We start from the raw sequence: 19,103 nt of genomic DNA on the forward strand, positions 1-19,103 counted from the left end.
TAAGATTCTCGGGGTGTTGGTCCCTTAATAAAGACTGAAACTGCTCGGTTATATATATTTTTAATTATTATTGTTGCCATGATGCTGTCTATTTGACCCCTGTTCTTCTGGGAAGAAACCCCCTTTGAGCAATGGACTTTCTTTAAGACGAGGATGTCCTTCAGTGCTATTTGTTTGGAGTGTAACTTACAATAAAGGTCAGCAGCTGTACGGCAGAACCTGTGGTCGGGAGAGACAGAGGAAGCAGGCAGGAAGCTGGCAGGCATGGAAAGGAAGAACTCATGGTCACATGAGAGCTCATAGAGTAATCTAATTTTCCAAAACAACACATGCGCATAAAGTGCCATGAAAATATCTGCCCCATCCTGATTACAACCCCATTACAAGCCAAAAAAACAAAGACAACTTAAATAAACACAAAACACGGTTTTAAATCATGATTTTGTATAGGCTATTAACAGTTAGCCCTCCCGAATAGGAGGTCATAAAAGAACCCACAATTAATCATTCAGAGATCATTAAAAACAAACAAACAAACAACCTGCAGGCCTCACTGACATCAGTTAAGGTCAAGACTCAACCATAAGAAAGACACTGGGCAAAAATACATGGGAGAGTTTGTAACGTGCGATGGCTGATCAGCCATGGACGGCGCAGCTGGATAACAAAAATGGAGAACAACAGAAGATCTGGAAGTCCACAGGCTTACTTTATTCAAAGGGACACAAAAGCAGCGGGCTTTTGGCGCTAGCATGCGTCACAATAATTGTACATGTCCACGGCGTCAAATACATTGATGGCCAAGACGAAAAATTGCTGCATTGGCACAACAAAAACAAGGAGGCGCCAGCCTGTGGCGGGGTGCCACACTACGTATTGTTCCAAGTTCCAAGTCAAAAACCACTGCTGACAATAAATAATTTTTGGTCCCCAAGTCTTTCGGGGAGAATATTTTGTGACCAGATGAGAGAAGTTTAACATTTTGGAGTGTGTGTGACCCATTACTTCTGATGTAAAATATAAGAGTATTGACAAATGTCAAACGTGGTGGTTGCAGTGTGATGGTCTGCTCTGCGACTTCAGGACTTGGATGACTTGCTCTGATTCATAGCCAGGGTTGGGGAATCCAGGTCCAGAAAGTAAAAAGCCTACAACTGATTGGCTTTAGCCACAGGTGCATCCAAATGGTAGGTGGCAAGCTCATAGAAGCACCTGTTGAGTAAAAGCACATGTGGCTAAAATTAAACGGTTTCAGGGTTTGTTCTCTCTGGACCTGGAATAACCAACCCTGTTCATAGCACAATTAATTCTGCTATCTATGAATGTAATATTTCTTTGGAACATCTTATTGTAAAAATTATACATAAAACTGCATTTTCCTTCCATCTGCCATACATACATCCCAAATGTCCATCCTTCCCTTCCATTGTTGAAATGTGTGTGTCCGTGCAGCTCTGGCTCTGCTGCTGTGCGTTTGTATGAGCTTTGTGTGCGTGTTGACCCACTTCTTGTTCTTGGTGAAGTAATAAGGAAACTCATAGTCAGGGCTTTTGTAAAAACACACCATAGCCACACTTCCAATTGGCCAATCCATTTCAAGAAGAATAGAAGGAAATAGAAAGTGGTTGTGTAAGCTGGTCAAGGGGCTTGCTACTTCACAAATGCAACAGTTCCACAACAGCTATTCAACTCCAATATTTGTTTTAAACACACTTTTAAAGTTGCTTACATACAGACTCACAGTTTGACAGTATGCCAAGTGTCAACACTGTATGTCAAACAAAGTCTTGATGATCAATCAAAAATATCGGTTGTTTACTCATTTTGATCTTCTGAGGTATACCACTTTATTTTTCTATGTATGATGCGTTTGATTACACTTACTATACACATTATATTGCTCACCTAATTTTTATGCTGAAATCCAGCCTATTAAATTAGTTTACAAAACGGCACAAAACTTTGACATCCAAGATTTTCTGAAAATTATATTTGTAATGTTATGAAGTTCATTTTATTAGCTATGAATTTACAAATGTACTTACATTTAAATGAGAATATAGTACTTCACATTATGAAATACTGATCTCTGCAGAATTTCCTGAACGGAAAATGTTTTAATAATTGAATGTTATGCTTTATTAATCTGTGACCTCTTAGTGAAGCCCAGTGAGCAGGCTCAAATTCGGGTAAGGGGTGGATCAGTTTAAAGTTCCTTTTCACAATGGAAAACTGTTTGGAGTTCCCAGGATATGAAGAGCACTTTATGATGCTCATTAAAGGACTTTATGATGCTGGATAATGTGTTTTGCATTTTGTCTTCAGAAGTGTACTTTTATTACCAGTCAGTTTTTTCTATTCTCTTTGTTTTTAATAATAATAATAATAATAATAATAATAATAATAATAATAATAATAATAATAATAATAATAATAATAATAATAATAAATTATATTTGTAATGCACTCAAAGTGCTACAGAGAAAAATAAAATAAAATAATGTTCATAATTAAATGTCATAGGCCTTTCTAAATACAATGATTTTCAAGCCTGATTTAATTAATTAATATATATGTTCAAAATAAAATAAGATGTTTGATGAGAAATACATTTTTACTCTATTCGTGAAGTTTTACTGAACTCAAAGTTCAGTGAATCACAAGGTTTCCTTTTCCTGTTGGTCATTTTCTGCTGACTTTGGTAGGTGACCTAAAGTTCACACATTCAAACTCACACACACTTCCCGTGCTGCTAACATTTTGTAGTCACACAGTAAGAGAGTTTGAATAAAGAAATGAACAGTAAAAGGGTTCATGCGGCTTTACCCGACCCTCCTAGTCAAAGAGGAGACGACAATGAAGAGGAGGAAAAGGTTTTGGGGAACATTTTTGCAGAACTGGAATCTGTGGTTCTACCTCTGGGAACCACATTAAGGTATCATACATGGCAACAGTTAGTAGTTAAACAATTAGCTGCGTTGTATAGGGACATTTAGGACATTGTTTAAGAAACTGTAGCTCTTATGGCTGAACCATATTTGGTAATATCAACACAAGCTTGAATTTATAATAATGCTGAAAATTTTGATCAATCAAGAAAGGTAATTATAATAATATTTTTTTTTTAAACTGAAATCGGATTTGGTACACTGTTACTAGAAAAATCATTTTGTTTGTTAGGCTCTAATTGTTAATTACTAAATATTTTTATGAGAAGTTTAAATTTAAATTTTTGAGCTTTGAAACCACTGCTTATGTAACAGATGTACAAACACTTAATAATATACAGTAATACAAGTTTTTAGTAACATTCTAAGTCCTTATTTCCATTGGTAAGCATTTTTTTGTATTTCCTTTGATAAGCATATCAAATAAAATGTATACATGTGAAAGAAAGAGCACAACTCACTCATGAGGATCTGAACCAACACACGTGCAGATTTGTTGCTTTAATTTGTTCCGACTGCTAATTGAGTGCACATCACATGCAAAACAATGTAAAATACATAAACACAAATATCAGGAAGGGCGCACAATAAAGTTTACTTGTGTAATATGTTATAGTTATGAATGGATAACATCAAATCCGTTATGTACAATACTGTGTAGCCCAGAAGTCACCAATTTTTTGGGTGCTGATTAATGCTAAGGGCTACTACCAATTTGATAAACATTTATTGCATTAAGAAATTCACAAATTATAGATATATCTATGTGATAATAATCTCGCAATAATTATCATCAATAATTTTGGAATATCAATATCAACATAATATGAAACACTATTTCTATAAATATCTGCAAGTATTAACATTTCAAATGATCACCACTTCAACATTCCGAGGAAATTCTGAAGCGTACAACTCATGCGCTCTTTGGGCTCTACGGGTGCCCCTGGTGTAGCCAATGTTTTATTTCCGGGTAGACTCGGTTGTTTCTGGATTAAATATGGATCTCGCGCGCCCTCCACAGGCGAGTACCTCGACGTACTCCCCTTCAGCTGCAGTTATACACAGCCATAATGCACACATAATCATGGCGGAGAATGAAACCCTGGAGTGTATAACGGAGCACGAGCGGATTCTACAGGAAATTGAAAGTACAGATACGGCTTGCGTCGGTCCAACACTTCGGTAAGAAGATCTGTTTTCTTAGAATCTAATACAATTGGCAGTGCCATTAAATGTATTTCGTTCACCTATTGTACCTTTTGTTCGTAAGCTCGTTTATTCGTTAGCTGTCTTAGCAACCGGTAGGCTATGTTAGCAGTTTTAGCTAAACGGCGATGTAATGTTGAAAATCAACAATTCCGGGTGCATTAGCTAGAAGGGTAACATCATCGACTGGCACTTTGGTTTAATAGGTGCGTATTTCAGTGTACCGCCTACGTGGACATTTGCGAAATGTGGTAATTGACCGGTGACCTGTCAAAATGTAAACATTAATTGTGGGTGTGGCTATCTGTCTTAACAATGTTACTTTTGTCAGCTAACGGTTCTATCTATTACATACTTAATTACTTAGTACTTAATTTTACTCGTGGGCAATGGTTGCAAGAGAAATTGATGAATAATATAATTGCTTTTTGAGCTAGCTGGACAATAAGTGCTCAAGGATTTATGCATCATTGCACATTTGTCGTTGTATCATAATTACTGCACTTTAAATTGTCAGACGATTCACCACATCATCTGCATAACTTCTTATTTCATTGTAATTACTGTAACTAACTGGTTACTTATTTTCACTCTATTTTTGTTTGATGACTCTAAACATCATTTGCACAGCTGTCGGTGTTCGGTACTACAGCACCAATGGCACCATATGTAAAGATTCTCTGTAGATACGTGTCATGTTAATACTCTTTTTGTGTAATTGTTGCTTACTCTGAAATACTTGAGTGGCTCATACTACTGGAGACAAATTCCTTGTGTGTTTCCACATAGTGTACTTGGCCAATTAAAATTTCTGAACATTCGGGCATTTCTGATATTTCCCCAATGCAACGGAGTGCAAATCCTTCCTTTTTTTACGGTGATTGAAAACAAATTGTGTATTGTGATTGTTTAGCCTGTGGCTATTATACAAACCAGACAGATAGTTATAGTAGTCAAATAACATTTCATCACATTTTCAAATCAAAACAATCGTCACAGATCAAATTACAACAATCTGAAGTCCGGTGCTTTTCAATGGATTGAGAGGGTCATTTCACCGAGCAAGACCGCCATTTTGACTTGTGACGTACGCTCGGAATTGTCAATGAAGATGATACTGATTTTGAACTAGCTGTAGCTGGCTTTCCACTTTTCTTGCATAATAGTATATTAAAAGGAGTAGAGCCATTTCAAGTGTTGGTAAACAATTTATCAGAAGTTGAATACTTCCCATCACCCATAAGTCACTCATAAAACAAGACTGTTAAGAGTTTGACAATGCCTCTGTAAACCAATGAGATTTTAAGCTTTATTAATGGTACAGTTATAGAAAGTTGTTTGCATACAACAATAGGCTATATGAGAATTTGAGTGTAAACATATACCGGTAGTTTAAAGTAAGATTCTTCTTGGATAATTCTAGGAAAAAAAAGGTTGATTAAATACAACAAAAACGCTTGTTGTATTTACAATGAACCAAGTGAATATAAAGCAAGTAAGCCAGATTTTATCTGTGTTTAATTAGCAAAACATCGGCCAATTAATATAAGGCCTAATATCAGCTATTAGCTGGTCGATTAATCGGTTGGGCCCTCGCATTGCTACTGTCTTAACTCTAGGAATGGGTAGCAAAGTTGGTACTTTTCTCTGGTACATCGATTTAAATTACCCTCTACACCCCCCCCCCCCACACACACACACACAACAGTATTGCAAATTGGTATAGATTCCCAATTTGAACAAACTGGTTCAAATGTGAAAGCTACCCATTGATCCGTACCTAACCCTTTGTCAGAATACGGCATATGAACGGTCGCGTTGAAACATATCTAATGGTGAGAGATATTTTTATTAATTTATATTTGTTTCTTTGCCTGTACATTAAAATATAATATATATATATATATATATATATATATATATATATATATATATATATATATAATATAATTTGAGAGTGCTGCCTTTATTTTATGTTGTGTATTGTTGAAATGTTAAGATCAGTAAATATTTTCATAATATTGTAATTGATTTATTCCTTGAGACAGTAGGCCCTACTGGTTATAACATGGCCACCACTACTTGGTTAAAGTTTCCCACAAAGGCTTAATATCGGACCATGCATACACTTGCAGCAAACTCACAGCAAGATACTGCACTCCCCCCAAGGGTTTTTGTCATGTAGACCTCTACAAAATATGTGTGGCTTAGAAGCATGCAACTTGGGTAAAAAGTTTTCAACATGTCAATAATTCCCTGCTATTCCAATATTTAGGTAGGTCTTTGGCATTACAACGATGCAGGGTTGTAATAGTCTTAAATTTGTCATTAGAGTTAGTTTTTATTCGGTTGTTCTATAAATAAAGTTGATTTGAGTTACTGTCCACCTGATGTAAACACCTACTAAAGCCCAAAATAATGTGTTATTACACTCCTAGTCAAATGTTTGGACACATTTCTTTAGCTTTTCAAAAAGTACAATTTCAATGCATGATTAAGCAAGAATGTGTGTCATACTTTTGGTTCTGTATGTACATGCTTACTGCAGCTGCCCAGTTGAGTGTTACGTGATGTGGCCTGGGGACTTCTCCCATTGTCTATACACCTTCTTGGTTGTCATACTGTTTTATTTACTTTGAAGTAAAAAATTAAATTTACTGTGGTCTTATTATTTGATGGAGGGGATGCAGCTACGCCCATATTTATTCTTTGAGAAATACAGTTTTGAGAGTATAGATTACAGGCACAACTCAGTTTCTTCAAATGTAGCATTTCATGTCACCGCCAATAGATGGCGTCATAACTTTAGAAAACAATTTTGGTGCTTCTGTCCCCATCCATAATGATTCTTTTTCTAAACCTGCCGACAGTTTAAACCTATCAACCTACCCCAACTGTTTTTTTGTATCCTTCATTTATTATGGTTTAAAATGTAATACACTTTTATTGTTAAGCTTTTGCTGGGTTGTAGGGAGCACTTGCCTTGGAAAATGGAACCCTCTTTAGTAAGTTGTAAATTGTTATATTCCTTTAGGAGTGGGTTATAAAATATGTTTTAAGTATCTGCTATTCCTTTTTAGTCTCATGTCCAAGAAGTAATTCATGTTAAACGCACAGTTTCTGTGATCAAACTTGATCAGAATGCTGTTTGATGTATTTTTGTTTTTGTCACACTCGACTCAAGTCACTCACTGAAGTGAACCTGGGAAGGAATCTCTAGCCAGTACCCACCTCAAGATTTGATTATGGTTCAGGGGAATTCAAATAAATGACCAGTTATCGGTGCACCTTGAATTGATGCACATTTTCTTTCTATGTATTGTTTTTTACTTCCCCCTACTTTTAAACATTTGCAGTGGATCGTAGTTTATGATTACAATGATTTGCTGATTAATAAAAAAAATTAAAATAAAAAAAACTTATTTTTTTAAAAGAAGATAGTGGTGTATTTGAATGTAACGTCTGCCAATAGCTGTTTCTCAGCATTGTAAAAAGCCAACCAGAAAAAAAAGTTTTTGACAAAAACACAAACCCATTAAAAAAAACCTAGATATATGTTTACTAGGCTACAACAAACAATTATTTTTTATAGTCGACTAATCACCAACAGTAGTTGCGAATCACAATTAGTTGACAACTACGCGGATCATATGTAAATCGCAGCATATTTTGCCAGCAAGCAGCTGCCTTTATAATAACCATCATTATCATACAATACATACATATAATACTTTTGTGCATTTTAAAATGGAAAACGACTTACTTTTGCACAATATGGAAAATTCACTGTGCTATGAAAATTCAAATAAGAGCCCATGGCTTGGGTCTTGACATGATAGTGTATCATGACTCCAAAGTTGACAACATTGCGCAAAAATCATTGTTATGACATATGGATTCTTTGGCAATAAAGATGCGATTTACTTCGTCCTCCAAGTGGTGTGGATTTTTTTTTTCATCTAACTTGCCAGGTGGCTTGGTGTCTGGAAAAAAGTTCTAATAGGTTGTTTAACCTGCTCTCTGAGTTGAAATGCATATTTTCATTCCTCATGTTTGTCATGGCCCCAACACTGATCACTTATTCACATTTTGGTACTTTTTATGTGTGCCCCATCAGCTGTTAATTAACCCTATCATTTTGTCCTCACTGTGATTTTCTGTGCCAGATCAATCTATGATGACCAGCCAAATGCCCACATGCGCTTCATGGAGAAACTGGATGCCAGGATAAGGAATCATGATCGTGAGATTGAGAAGATGTGCAATTTCCACCATCAAGGATTTGTGGATGCTATCACAGAGCTCCTCAAAGTCCGCACTGATGCAGAGAAACTTATGGTAAGCAAGCTTTTGAGATTCTTTAGGCCCAAACTGATACTACAAGTAAGAACATATATATATATATATATGAAATTATTGGTGGATTGTACTCGGGTTTATCTTTTTTAAGTGGCCATTCCAACCAGTGTGTAAAAACCCAATTCCAATGTACAGTAGTTGGGACCCAACAAGAAAAAAGCAGGTCCTCCTTAAAACTCTGCCAGGTGGGTTGATGCAGAATACGTCATATCAACGCCTCAGCGAAGGTGGCCCACCTCAAAACTTGTCCCGTTCCGCAGTGCAGAATCAGTATGGCATTAATTGAGTTTAACTCAGTGCAAGAATATAAAAGTAACGCTTAGGGCAAGATTTAAACATTTTTATTGAGGTAACATCTCTAATTTCTGCAGGTAGAGCATTCCAGAGCACTATTGAGGCCGAGCAAATAATGCTCTAGAACCTGTGGATTTCTTTTTGGCTCTCGGAATCACCAATAATACAGTTATTGAAGATGTCAGGATGGAATGTACGCTACCACAAAGTCGGCCAGATAGGAAGGTGCTAAACTGTGCAATATTTTATGAGTGGGTAATAGAACCTTGAAATCGCATCTCAGGTGGACCGGCACCCAATGCCAGTTGTCCATTATTGGGGTAATATGATCAAAAGCTGCAGGCTTTTAATACTAGATGTGGGAAGACCGGAAAGCAACACGTTACAATAGCCAAGGCGAGATGTGACAAATGCATGAATTATTAACTCTGTGTCACTATCCATCACATATTGTGTGCCCCCCCCAGCCCCCCCCCCCCCCATATAGGTTACAGTAGGTTGCATTAAAGGTAGAAAACGTTTTGAAACGATTCATTTTGACTGAGCTTTTTATTTACATTATAAAGCCCTGGCATTTGAAGAGAGGTGTGTAGGCTTTTTATAAACACTGCGTTTGTGGAAATTTCTAAAACTCATTGGAGTAAAAATGTAAAAGATTATTAGCAGTAACTGTCATTTATACCTTCTCTCTTTTGTGGAGTATTTTGCTGTGCAGTGGGAAAAAAGTGATTATGTAGTTTGCCATGCTAGTCAGGAAACTTCCTTGTTGAAAGGATTGCATAAAAAGCCGACTGGTCAATTGGGTCATGGCTCTCAGCCGTGTGACAGGAGCAGATAGTTCAAAAATCCCCATCCAGAATCGAGAAGTTTGTCACTGAATCTGTGAGAAAGAGCCTGTCACAAGCCATTAAACTCCATGAAAGGCCCAGTGGACCGATGATGGGTTCAGGTCCCTGCTGCCTGGTTAATCTGAATTTGCCTGCCTTTGTCCTTGGTCCTTCATGGACAATGAGCTGATTACAAGGTTGAGCAGCTGCAGGAAGAGTAGTGGAGAGGGAAAAGAGAGGGCATGAAGGGGGGAGGGCAGATGCAGAGGAGACAAATTGATTATGTGTACCTAAGAACCTGTTGAAGATGTCAGTCAAAGGGTCAACATGTTCTATGCACTATTCACCTTTCAAATAGTTGTTTCAGAGTCAGTAGGATGAGGAAATGGTTTGCCATCATATCAAGTTTGCCATCATATAAGTTTAAGGGAAAACACTGATTGATCATGTGGTTTGAAAAAAAATAATAGCTCAGTCATTGTGGGCTGTTTAATTAATTAATTAATTAATTAATTTATATTTTAGGGCGGCACGGAGGCTGACTGGTTAGCACGTCCGCCTCCCAATGCAGAGGACGTGAGATCGAGTCTGGGCTTCGGCCTTCCTGGGTGGAGTTTGCATGTTCTCCCCGTGCTTGCGTGTGTTTTCTCCGGGTACTCCGTTTCCTCCCACATTCCAAAGACATGCATGGCAGGTTAATTGAACACTCTAAATTGTCCATAGGTGTGATTGTGATTGGTTGGCAACCAGTTCAAAGTGTACCCCGCCTGCTGCCCGAAGCCAGCTGGAATAGACTCCAGCGCCCCCCGCGACCCTTGTGAGGAAAAGCGGTTAAGAAAATGGATGGATGGATGGGATGGATATTTATATTTTATGATTTTTACCATTTAATTGCGAGAACCGTGGAGCACTGTGAATCCTTGAATACTTCATATTACACAGAATGTCATCGAGTACAAAAGGACTTGAAGGAAGGAACAAAGAAAACTTAGTCTAGTTAGGAGAATGGATATTACTACAGATTGAATTTCTTGTGTATTTAAAAATGTTGAAGTTAAACATCATGTGTGTTTTTAAAGGGCCAAGTGACAGACACTAATCGAAGACTACAAGAAGCTGGGAGGGAGGTAAGGTCCTTGAAAGACAAATCCATCCATCCATCCATCCAACCATCCATACTGGTTTGGTAATATAAACATAAAAACATAGTAATATTGTACATCAAACATATCCAGGGGTGTCAAACCTGCAAAGGGGTTTAATCCGGCCCCCGAGATGATTTTGTAAAGTAAAAAAAAATTGTAGTTGGACTAATTAATCAGATGGCCACAATCAAAACATATGAATTTGTAATTTCACAAGCAATCCTCAGACGGGCAATGCAACTTGTACATGGAATTGCCCTGGATGTCATTATTTTACACACAACCTAAAGTTACGGTTTATTAAAAAAAAAAAAAAAAAAAACATAGACCGATAGAAACATGTTAAATACGAAAATACGACAACAATTTAATTACTGGTAACATAAACACATATGGCAAGGATTAATGTCCTTATAACTTCATTAATTGCGCCACACAATGCATTCTGGGAACAATATATATGCATAACAGGTAGCTACAACACGCCCGGAACTCATACAGGCAAAGTGTTGCTGCGTTCCTTTTGCATTCATGTTATTTTATGAAACAATTTAATTACAGTTGAGCCCCGTAATGTAGGGCTGGCCCACAAATAGCGAAAATCTGCGTATTATTGACAGCAATTGTTTTTAAGTTATATACCATGATTTTACCTATCTGGCCCGCTTGGTAATATATTTTCCTGCATGTGGTACTTGAGCTAATATACTAAGAGTTTGACATCCCTGGTTTATTAAAACTTGTGATTGTAATGTGGGCTATATATACTGTTTATTAACTGTTATTACTTATGTGTTTTGATTTATGTGTTTATTGTCACATACAAGTCTATTGACGTAAAGAAAATAACATTACATCTTGCATGTATGCCCGCTTTAACGTGATAGCCGCTCAATTTTGGGACTTCTATCTCACGACCTGATTTTGGGACGATTGACAGATGACAGCTCAAACTGGGGAGGTGATTCGCTGTCGGATCCAGCAGAGGAACATGGCCACAACTGTGGAGAAACTCCAGCTCTGCATACCAGGTAGCACAATAAATCACACAGGGGTCACCAACATGATTCTTGCAGGCACCAGGTAGCATCCAAGGACAACATGAGTCGCTAGGCTGTTCTAAAAATAGCTCACCAGTACGTATGCGACACTCGTTAGTGTGTGCACGTGTTCTTTGCTGGTTCGGCGGACAATGTTCACAAAATCTGTCCTTTTGCACTCAAAATTTGCTTTTGTGCTCCAAATGTTCTCTTATGTGCTTGTAATGGGCTCTTTAAACAAATCCACTACTTCCTGAACTCAATACCACTCCTTCAATGCCATAGGGAAAATGCCATATTGAGATATTTTGTTCTTTCTTTAAAATTTGTCTGTCATTGTTTTTTTGATGTATCAAAAGTACTAGTAGTATCAGTACTTGGTATTGGTATCGGTGACTATTCAAGAGTACTCATACTGGTATTGGTCTGGGAAAAAAAATCGAATATCCCTACTTTAAATTGTTATTCATTCATTATCCATACCACTTATCCTCACTAATTTTATAAGTTCTGTTTTCACAAATGTGCATTTGCAAAGTCAAATCCCATTGTGTTTTTGAAAGAACTAGACATATATTCAGTATTTACTTTCAATATCTGGTACTACAAACAACGCTCTCTGAAGTTGTGCTCCCATTTTAATCTTTTCAATATTACTTAATTTTTCAGACCCCTGACATTTTTTAAAATTATTTTTCTCCTGTGTTGTTTGTTGTTGATAGATTGTTAGATTGTAGATTGGTATGTTTATATATAAAAAAAACTGGTAGGCTCTACATTGTCGTGTACACCAATGATGACACAATGCATGTACCCGATTCCGAACACGTCCACTACCTTCAAAGATATGCTAAATTCCCATGTCTATCAATGCAGTATAATACTGGTGTACAATGTATGTGTCCCACTTTAATTCATCCTGCCATACGACTCCTACTTCCAATGACAAATCTGCTTGACCAACCTTTGGTACTGGTTTATATTTCCCAGTTTGTAGTTGGATTTTGAATTTGTAGGGTTTGCTTAGTGAAAACCTAAAAACATGTTGCTAATTCATTTGTCTCTCTTTCTCTTTTTGCTCTCTCTCCCAGTGTTAGAAATGTACAGCAAACTGAAGGAGCAGCTGGAGTCCAAAAGGTATCAATTTTAGAGAACAAAGTAAAAGTTCCATCAACTGCAAACAAGAACCCCCTGTCATTTGTAGACTCAATGCCTGTTTTATCTGCTGCTAATTCAAACGCACTTTGACTTTACTTGAGAAATAGTAACTGTATATAACATTCTTTATGCCATTCAATTCTTGTTTTTTCAAATGACATTTATCTATGTTCAGAGGTGGGTAGTAATGAGTTACATTTACTCCGTTAGATTTACTTGAATAACTTTTTGAAAAGAGTAGTTTTACCACACAATACGTTTTACTTTTACTTGAGTAGATGTGTGAAGAAGAAATGCTACTCTTTCTCCGCTATATTGGGCGACACTAGAGTTGTTACCCGCCGCCCCATTCATACATTAGATTTACCGTATTTTCACGTATGCGCTCCGCTTGACTGACTGTGTGGGAGCATTTTCGCGGACACACCCTGGTTGAAGACTGGCAGGCATGATGAGAACCCGAAAGAGTCCTTTCTTACTTTTTTACTTAAATTGGTCCCATTGGACCTGGCAGTGCCCTGCCTGGCAGCAACCGACCACTGCTTTATGAATGTGTGTGAATGGGTGCATATGAGCACTTTGGGCACCATATGGTGTAAATAAAGCGCTATATAAAAAACAGCCCATTTACCTGTGATTGGCTGGTGACCAGTTCAGGGTGTACCCTGCATCTGGGATAGGTTCCAGCATACACACAACCTGAGTGAGGGTATGCTGTACAGAGAATAGGCACATGGATCATGGATGTTCTATCATCCATCCATTTTCCAAACCGCATGTAACTGCTGTAATTTTGCTTTTGTGCTCACAAAGGAATCTGGCTTATAATGTAATTGTAATATATCAAATTCACACTACAAAGAATACATGCACTGTTATTTGTGCTATACAATCAATTGTGTATTTAATAATTGCATGAGAATTTTTACAAGTTGAATTGTTGGACATGTTATGGCTATAACCATGCAACACCACATTGATTATCATGCCGTTAAACTGAATGAAGGCCTTTAGTATTCTACAGTATTAATACTTTGATGTACAATGAGTGTTTATTGTATGTTTTTAGCCTTGAGGAAACAGACCTTTGGGAATGCATGTTTTTAATCTGCCAGCCGCAGTAAGTAAAAAAGTAAACTAAAAAGAGTTAGGCAAGCAAAAAGTTAACCCAACAATTTTCTTATTGTACTGTAAGATTATTATTTATCTGTTAAAAATATCATAAACAATATATTTTTATTTATTTATGAATTTTTCTGTTCAGTATTACAATTCACCAAGGAGTCTTTACTTTGCGGGTTTGCTTGAACTTAATTTTTTACCCCATGAACTTCACTGACAGAAAAATAATGACCCTTTTTTGTTCATTACTGTGTACCAAAGGAACAGGCCATTCACTGGCAAGACAATTGACCCTCAATGTGCCCTTGTTTGCGACAAGGCCCCCTCGTTGCAGTCCAGTCAAGGCCCACTGCCAATCTTAGGCAATTAGACCATGTTGGCTACTTTGAGGGATATATGTATGTGTTTGGGGAGGGGCTTCTACTTTACGCACTAATGACATGACTTTCCTGCTGTTACTTTAAACCGACAAGAGCATGTATTGCTCAAATACTTATCATTATGTAGACTGAATGTGGTTGCTGGGCAGGTCACGATCCTGCCACTTCTTGCCTTTGTGCTTTCCTTCCTGGTGTGCTGCTCTCTGACAGACCTTTTCAATGTACAGTTTATGAGGCTGTCTTCTGTTCATGTGTGTACAACACATTTTACACTCACTGACCGACCAATTAGATCCCTCACAGCCTGCCTATCAGCCTAATGATGGGAGTTCAGCACACTGAACTGAGGGTGAACCCCTTTGGTTTGTGCTCACTACCAAAGACCGCAATTTTAGTCTTTAAAGCCGCTTTTCCACTATAGTACCTCAGTTTTTCCACAGCTGTAATTGGCTCTACCCGCCTCAGTTTGTGGGGATTCATTTATTGGTTACAAAAGAAGTATTCCTTAGTCATTGCAGGAGACAGCTCTGGCATCACTAGTTTAGAACCACATTAAATACATCATTCGAGGGAGATATGCTAATTTGCAGAGGTGGAATTAAGTCACACGTGTAAGTTGCAACTTTCAACCAAGTTTCAAGTTATTGTGGCAAAAATGTTTTGATCTTTTTTCATTATTTGTTGTTTGATTCATGAGGATATCCAAATTTTAACAGGGAAGATTTGGTGTCATCTCCTCCAGTGTGCCACTGCCCTATATCATTTCACCACATTCCCAGGATGTTTATACAGCATAATTTAGCATTTCTTTAGAAATAACTCACGTTGGGTTTGCATACAAGCTGCGGGTGCTTACATCTAATTTATTATTATTTTTTTAAATCACTTTCTTTACACGAAAGTCATACACTGCTTGAGTACATCTGAAGCACTACAACCCTATTAAATGCAATTTGCCAATGATTAAGAAGCTATCATGGGTTTTTAAACTAGCTATCGCCTTTCTGTGTACGATTTATCTCCTTAGATACTACGCTGCGCTGAAAACTATGGAACAACTGGAGAAAGTCTACATCCCTCGGTAAGAAATTTACTACATCTCCACTGCTCTGGCAATAATGCTCCAGTAAAACCGTCTGCAAACTATGATGCTACAAAGGTTCTTTAAAGTAAGGTTCTGTTGACAGCAAGTGGCACAATGTGTTTTTAAAGGCAATCAATCAATCAATCAATCGATCTGTATGATGTTTTCATTGTTCAGCACCGTGAGTTGCATTTTAATGTATGAAAGGTGCTATATAAATAAAGTTTGATTTGATTTGATCCATTATACAATGGGGTTTTAATTAGACATCACTTCGAATTGCATTTTAATGTATGAAAAGTTCTATATAAAGTTTGATTCATTGGCTGATTGCAATGGTCATCATTAGTTATTGTTTTGATTTCTACAAGTATGCTTTTTTATTTAAGCAATGCTTATACTGTCTCTCATGCAGAGTAAGCCAATATAGGTTCTGTCAGATCATGGCTGAAAATCTGCCCAGACTGAGGGAGGAGATAAAGGAGATCTCTATGTCTGACCTAAAGGACTTCCTGGAGAGCATAAGAAAACACTCAGACAAAGTTGGAGAGACTGCTATGAGACAGGTTCTAGGATTTGTGTTCTCACTCATAATCCAAAATCTGTGTTTGTTGCTGATTTGATTGTGTGTCCATCCAGGCACAACAACACAGAACCTTTAACAGTGCAGTAGCAAAGCAGGCCAGTGTGGGCCACTACACTAAGCCTTTGTACTCTCTCAATGGTCAAACGCACACACACAACAATCTCATGATGGACGATGACGCAGAAGATGAGGACGATGCTGATGAGGAGGTAATGAAACTGCGTGGTTTTCATATCATACTAGTTACAATGACTACAAATAAAGTATAGAATGAGTCATTGTATTTGGAATATAGTCCTTTTTAATTTTTTACAATTACATTCACGATGATTGTCGTGGACATTACCATGTTTTTATTGATTTTGTAGGAAATTTCAGCACAGAACTGATGAATTAAGAAAATAACTGAAATTTTAGCTGTGTTTTTTACATATTAACAGGTTCTCACAGCTCAGGATCTTGTGGACTTCTCACCTGTTTACAGGTGTTTGCACATTTACGCTGTGCTGGTATGTTATCCAACACCATATTCCATTTAAATTTTCTTTTTAATTGTGCCAAATCCTATTTTTTATTTTATTTTAATGAAGGCACTAAAGTTATCTTTTCCTTTCATGATTTTTTGACAAAATTTGAGAATCCTTAAAATTTATGTATCTGCAGGGAGACCGAGAAACATTTGAGAATTACTACAGGAAACAGAGAAAAAAGCAGGCCAGGCTAGTTCTGCAGCCACAGGCTAATATGGTAAGTAATACTTGACTTAAAAGTTAATAATGTGTGATACTGCAAGGTGTGGTATTGAGCCTTTACCAAGTAAATACAGAGCCATACATCGGCACTACCAAATTTTTAATGTCGGTGTTCTGAGCGATCGGCCACCGATCATTTTCCTGCCTGCAGCGAAATAGAGACCAGAATGCATTGTGTGTCGCAAAACATTTAATTAATGAAGTTATCAGGACTTTAATGTGGAAGCACTCGGCAAAAGGTGGGCATCGTCATTGATGGGAATTGACGATTAGCGGAAGTACCCAGTTCTGCATCTCTTTAGTTGGGGGATATTTCTTTAACGAGTGTATTTCTCCTTTGAATTTAATGTATTCATACACTAAAGCAAAGTATGTCACAATACAATCACGAGGGGATTAAATGCTCCATGCGAGTGCTTCCCACATACGAGTAGATAACAGTACAGTGTGTTGGGTTGAAGTGGAATAAAATAATGTAACAATCTAATGTAAATAATGTAATGTTTTGATCACTCATCGAATTTCTGGCAAAATCTCTGGCTACGTTCACACTGCAGGACATGATGCCCAATTGCTGCTAATTGGTGGACTCGTTTCACGGATGTTAGGAGTTCGATTCACGTGTCTTGTCAGCATAAATTATGCAAATTCAGCTGTGCAATCGTCTGCTCCTAATTGGTGGACTGTTTTCACGCTCGTTCCTGGTTGGCTGCTGTCCTCGGTTTCCACAAGCGTCAGTTTTGAATGTTGTGTTTACAAACAGGAACAGAAATCCGTCAGACTCATTTTTTTTCATCTCATATCGCCTGAGTAACAAGGTTGGAAGAGGTAGAAATATTTGGGGGAAATGAGGCGACACTCCTCAATCACGTCAATCATGTCTCATTTCATTGAGACATCTACACGGAGGATGACGTCGCATCGTTGTCGTGTGTGAAGAACCGTGCAGGGCTGAATTCCTACTATCGCCACAAATGTCAACTTCATGCTTCATGTTTCAAGTGTGATTAAATTAAAAACAAGTAATAAGTTAACACTGTTACTCAAAACAGCTTTGTATATTCACAGACATGTCAGTAGTCTCCCTTCCAAGTACTCTCTGCCGCCCGCGCAGAGCGCATATCAGGCTTTTGATGACGTATGAATCGGATGCGTGTGGATGAGCGTTCACAGTGCAGACGCATCGCATACATATCCGATTTGTATCCACATACGAAAGAGGCCCAGATCTGGTGTGAAATAATCGGAATTGTACCGTTCACACTGTATGATAAAATGAGATACTTGTGAAAAAATCGGAATTGAGCTGCAGTGTGAATCCAGACTTAGAATACATCAATATCTAAATTTTTATTTTTGGAGACACAAGCCTGATTTTGTGAAAATGCATCATTTACTTGCAGCTTATAAATGTGTATCAACATAAATTTGTGTCTGGGTGTCTAGCATGAAACAGTGGAGGGCTACAGAAGATACTTCAATCAGATTGTAGGGTAAGTTGTGCCACCCCCCCTCCTTCCCCCTAAAATTTACAACATATTTTTCACGTTTCATTTTCTGTAGAAGCTCTTCTATGTAAACAACCAGATGCCATTTTGAGAATATTAAAAGTAATTGGCATGGCATTTCATGACTTTTATGTGTATACATCCTCAGGTTCTTTGTTGTAGAGGACCATATCCTCCATGCCACACAAGGATTGGTGACCAAAGCTTTCACTGATGAACTGTGGAATATGGCCCTGTCCAAGATCATTGCTGTGCTCCGCACACACTCTGTAAGTTTGCACTCGCATGCACGCACACTTACACACCAGCAGGGAGTTGTTGAATTCACTGGAAATTCAGATGAGATCATTCTGAGTTAAGAGAGATAATAGTATCTGCTGTTGATCTGTTTACCCTGGAAGAAGCTTATTTCACTGGCCTTTTTCCTGCACACGCACATGCACACGCACACACACACACACACACACACACACACCCACACCCACACACACACATACACAAACTGCAGAGGTCAGCACACCCACAAACACACTAATGATGTCACTCTCAAAAGAAGGGTCAAAACACAAACAGTCAAAGAGTAGGTCATTGGAGCCTTAATGAGAGACAGATTGCAACAATAACAGCAGTTCAAGATGGCATATTCCTGACCACTTAGCTCCAGTCACTTGTAAATTACCAGGAGGATTAT

General features: G+C 37.7%; 1 protein-coding gene across 4 annotated transcripts in view; it reads left to right on the forward strand.

Moving 5' to 3' along the window:
• The first annotated feature begins 2,755 nt into the window (after window positions 1-2,755).
• exoc6 (exocyst complex component 6) overlaps window positions 2,756-19,103 on the forward strand; it is a 45,965-nt gene continuing 29,617 nt past the window's right edge. For 2 of the 4 annotated variants that reach the window (XM_086064280.1, XM_086064281.1), the window contains exons 1-12: window positions 2,756-2,935; window positions 8,324-8,495; window positions 10,717-10,764; window positions 11,723-11,813; window positions 12,914-12,959; window positions 15,510-15,563; window positions 15,982-16,132; window positions 16,206-16,361; window positions 16,593-16,661; window positions 16,816-16,899; window positions 18,351-18,397; window positions 18,561-18,681. In XM_086064280.1, the coding sequence (XP_085920406.1) occupies window positions 2,796-2,935; window positions 8,324-8,495; window positions 10,717-10,764; window positions 11,723-11,813; window positions 12,914-12,959; window positions 15,510-15,563; window positions 15,982-16,132; window positions 16,206-16,361; window positions 16,593-16,661; window positions 16,816-16,899; window positions 18,351-18,397; window positions 18,561-18,681 (1,179 nt within the window). In that variant the 5' untranslated portion in view covers window positions 2,756-2,795. Of the gene's footprint in view, window positions 2,936-3,970; window positions 4,134-8,323; window positions 8,496-10,716; window positions 10,765-11,722; window positions 11,814-12,913; window positions 12,960-15,509; window positions 15,564-15,981; window positions 16,133-16,205; window positions 16,362-16,592; window positions 16,662-16,815; window positions 16,900-18,350; window positions 18,398-18,560; window positions 18,682-19,103 lie in introns of those variants that run through there. The other 2 variants (XM_086064278.1, XM_086064279.1) reach the window with 1 other exon arrangement.

This window comes from Leptonotus elevatus, chromosome 20, assembly GCF_054856555.1.
Source record: "Leptonotus elevatus isolate MCC_2025b chromosome 20, RoL_Lele_1.0, whole genome shotgun sequence".
In the NCBI taxonomy this organism is placed as follows: Eukaryota; Metazoa; Chordata; class Actinopteri; order Syngnathiformes; family Syngnathidae; genus Leptonotus; species Leptonotus elevatus.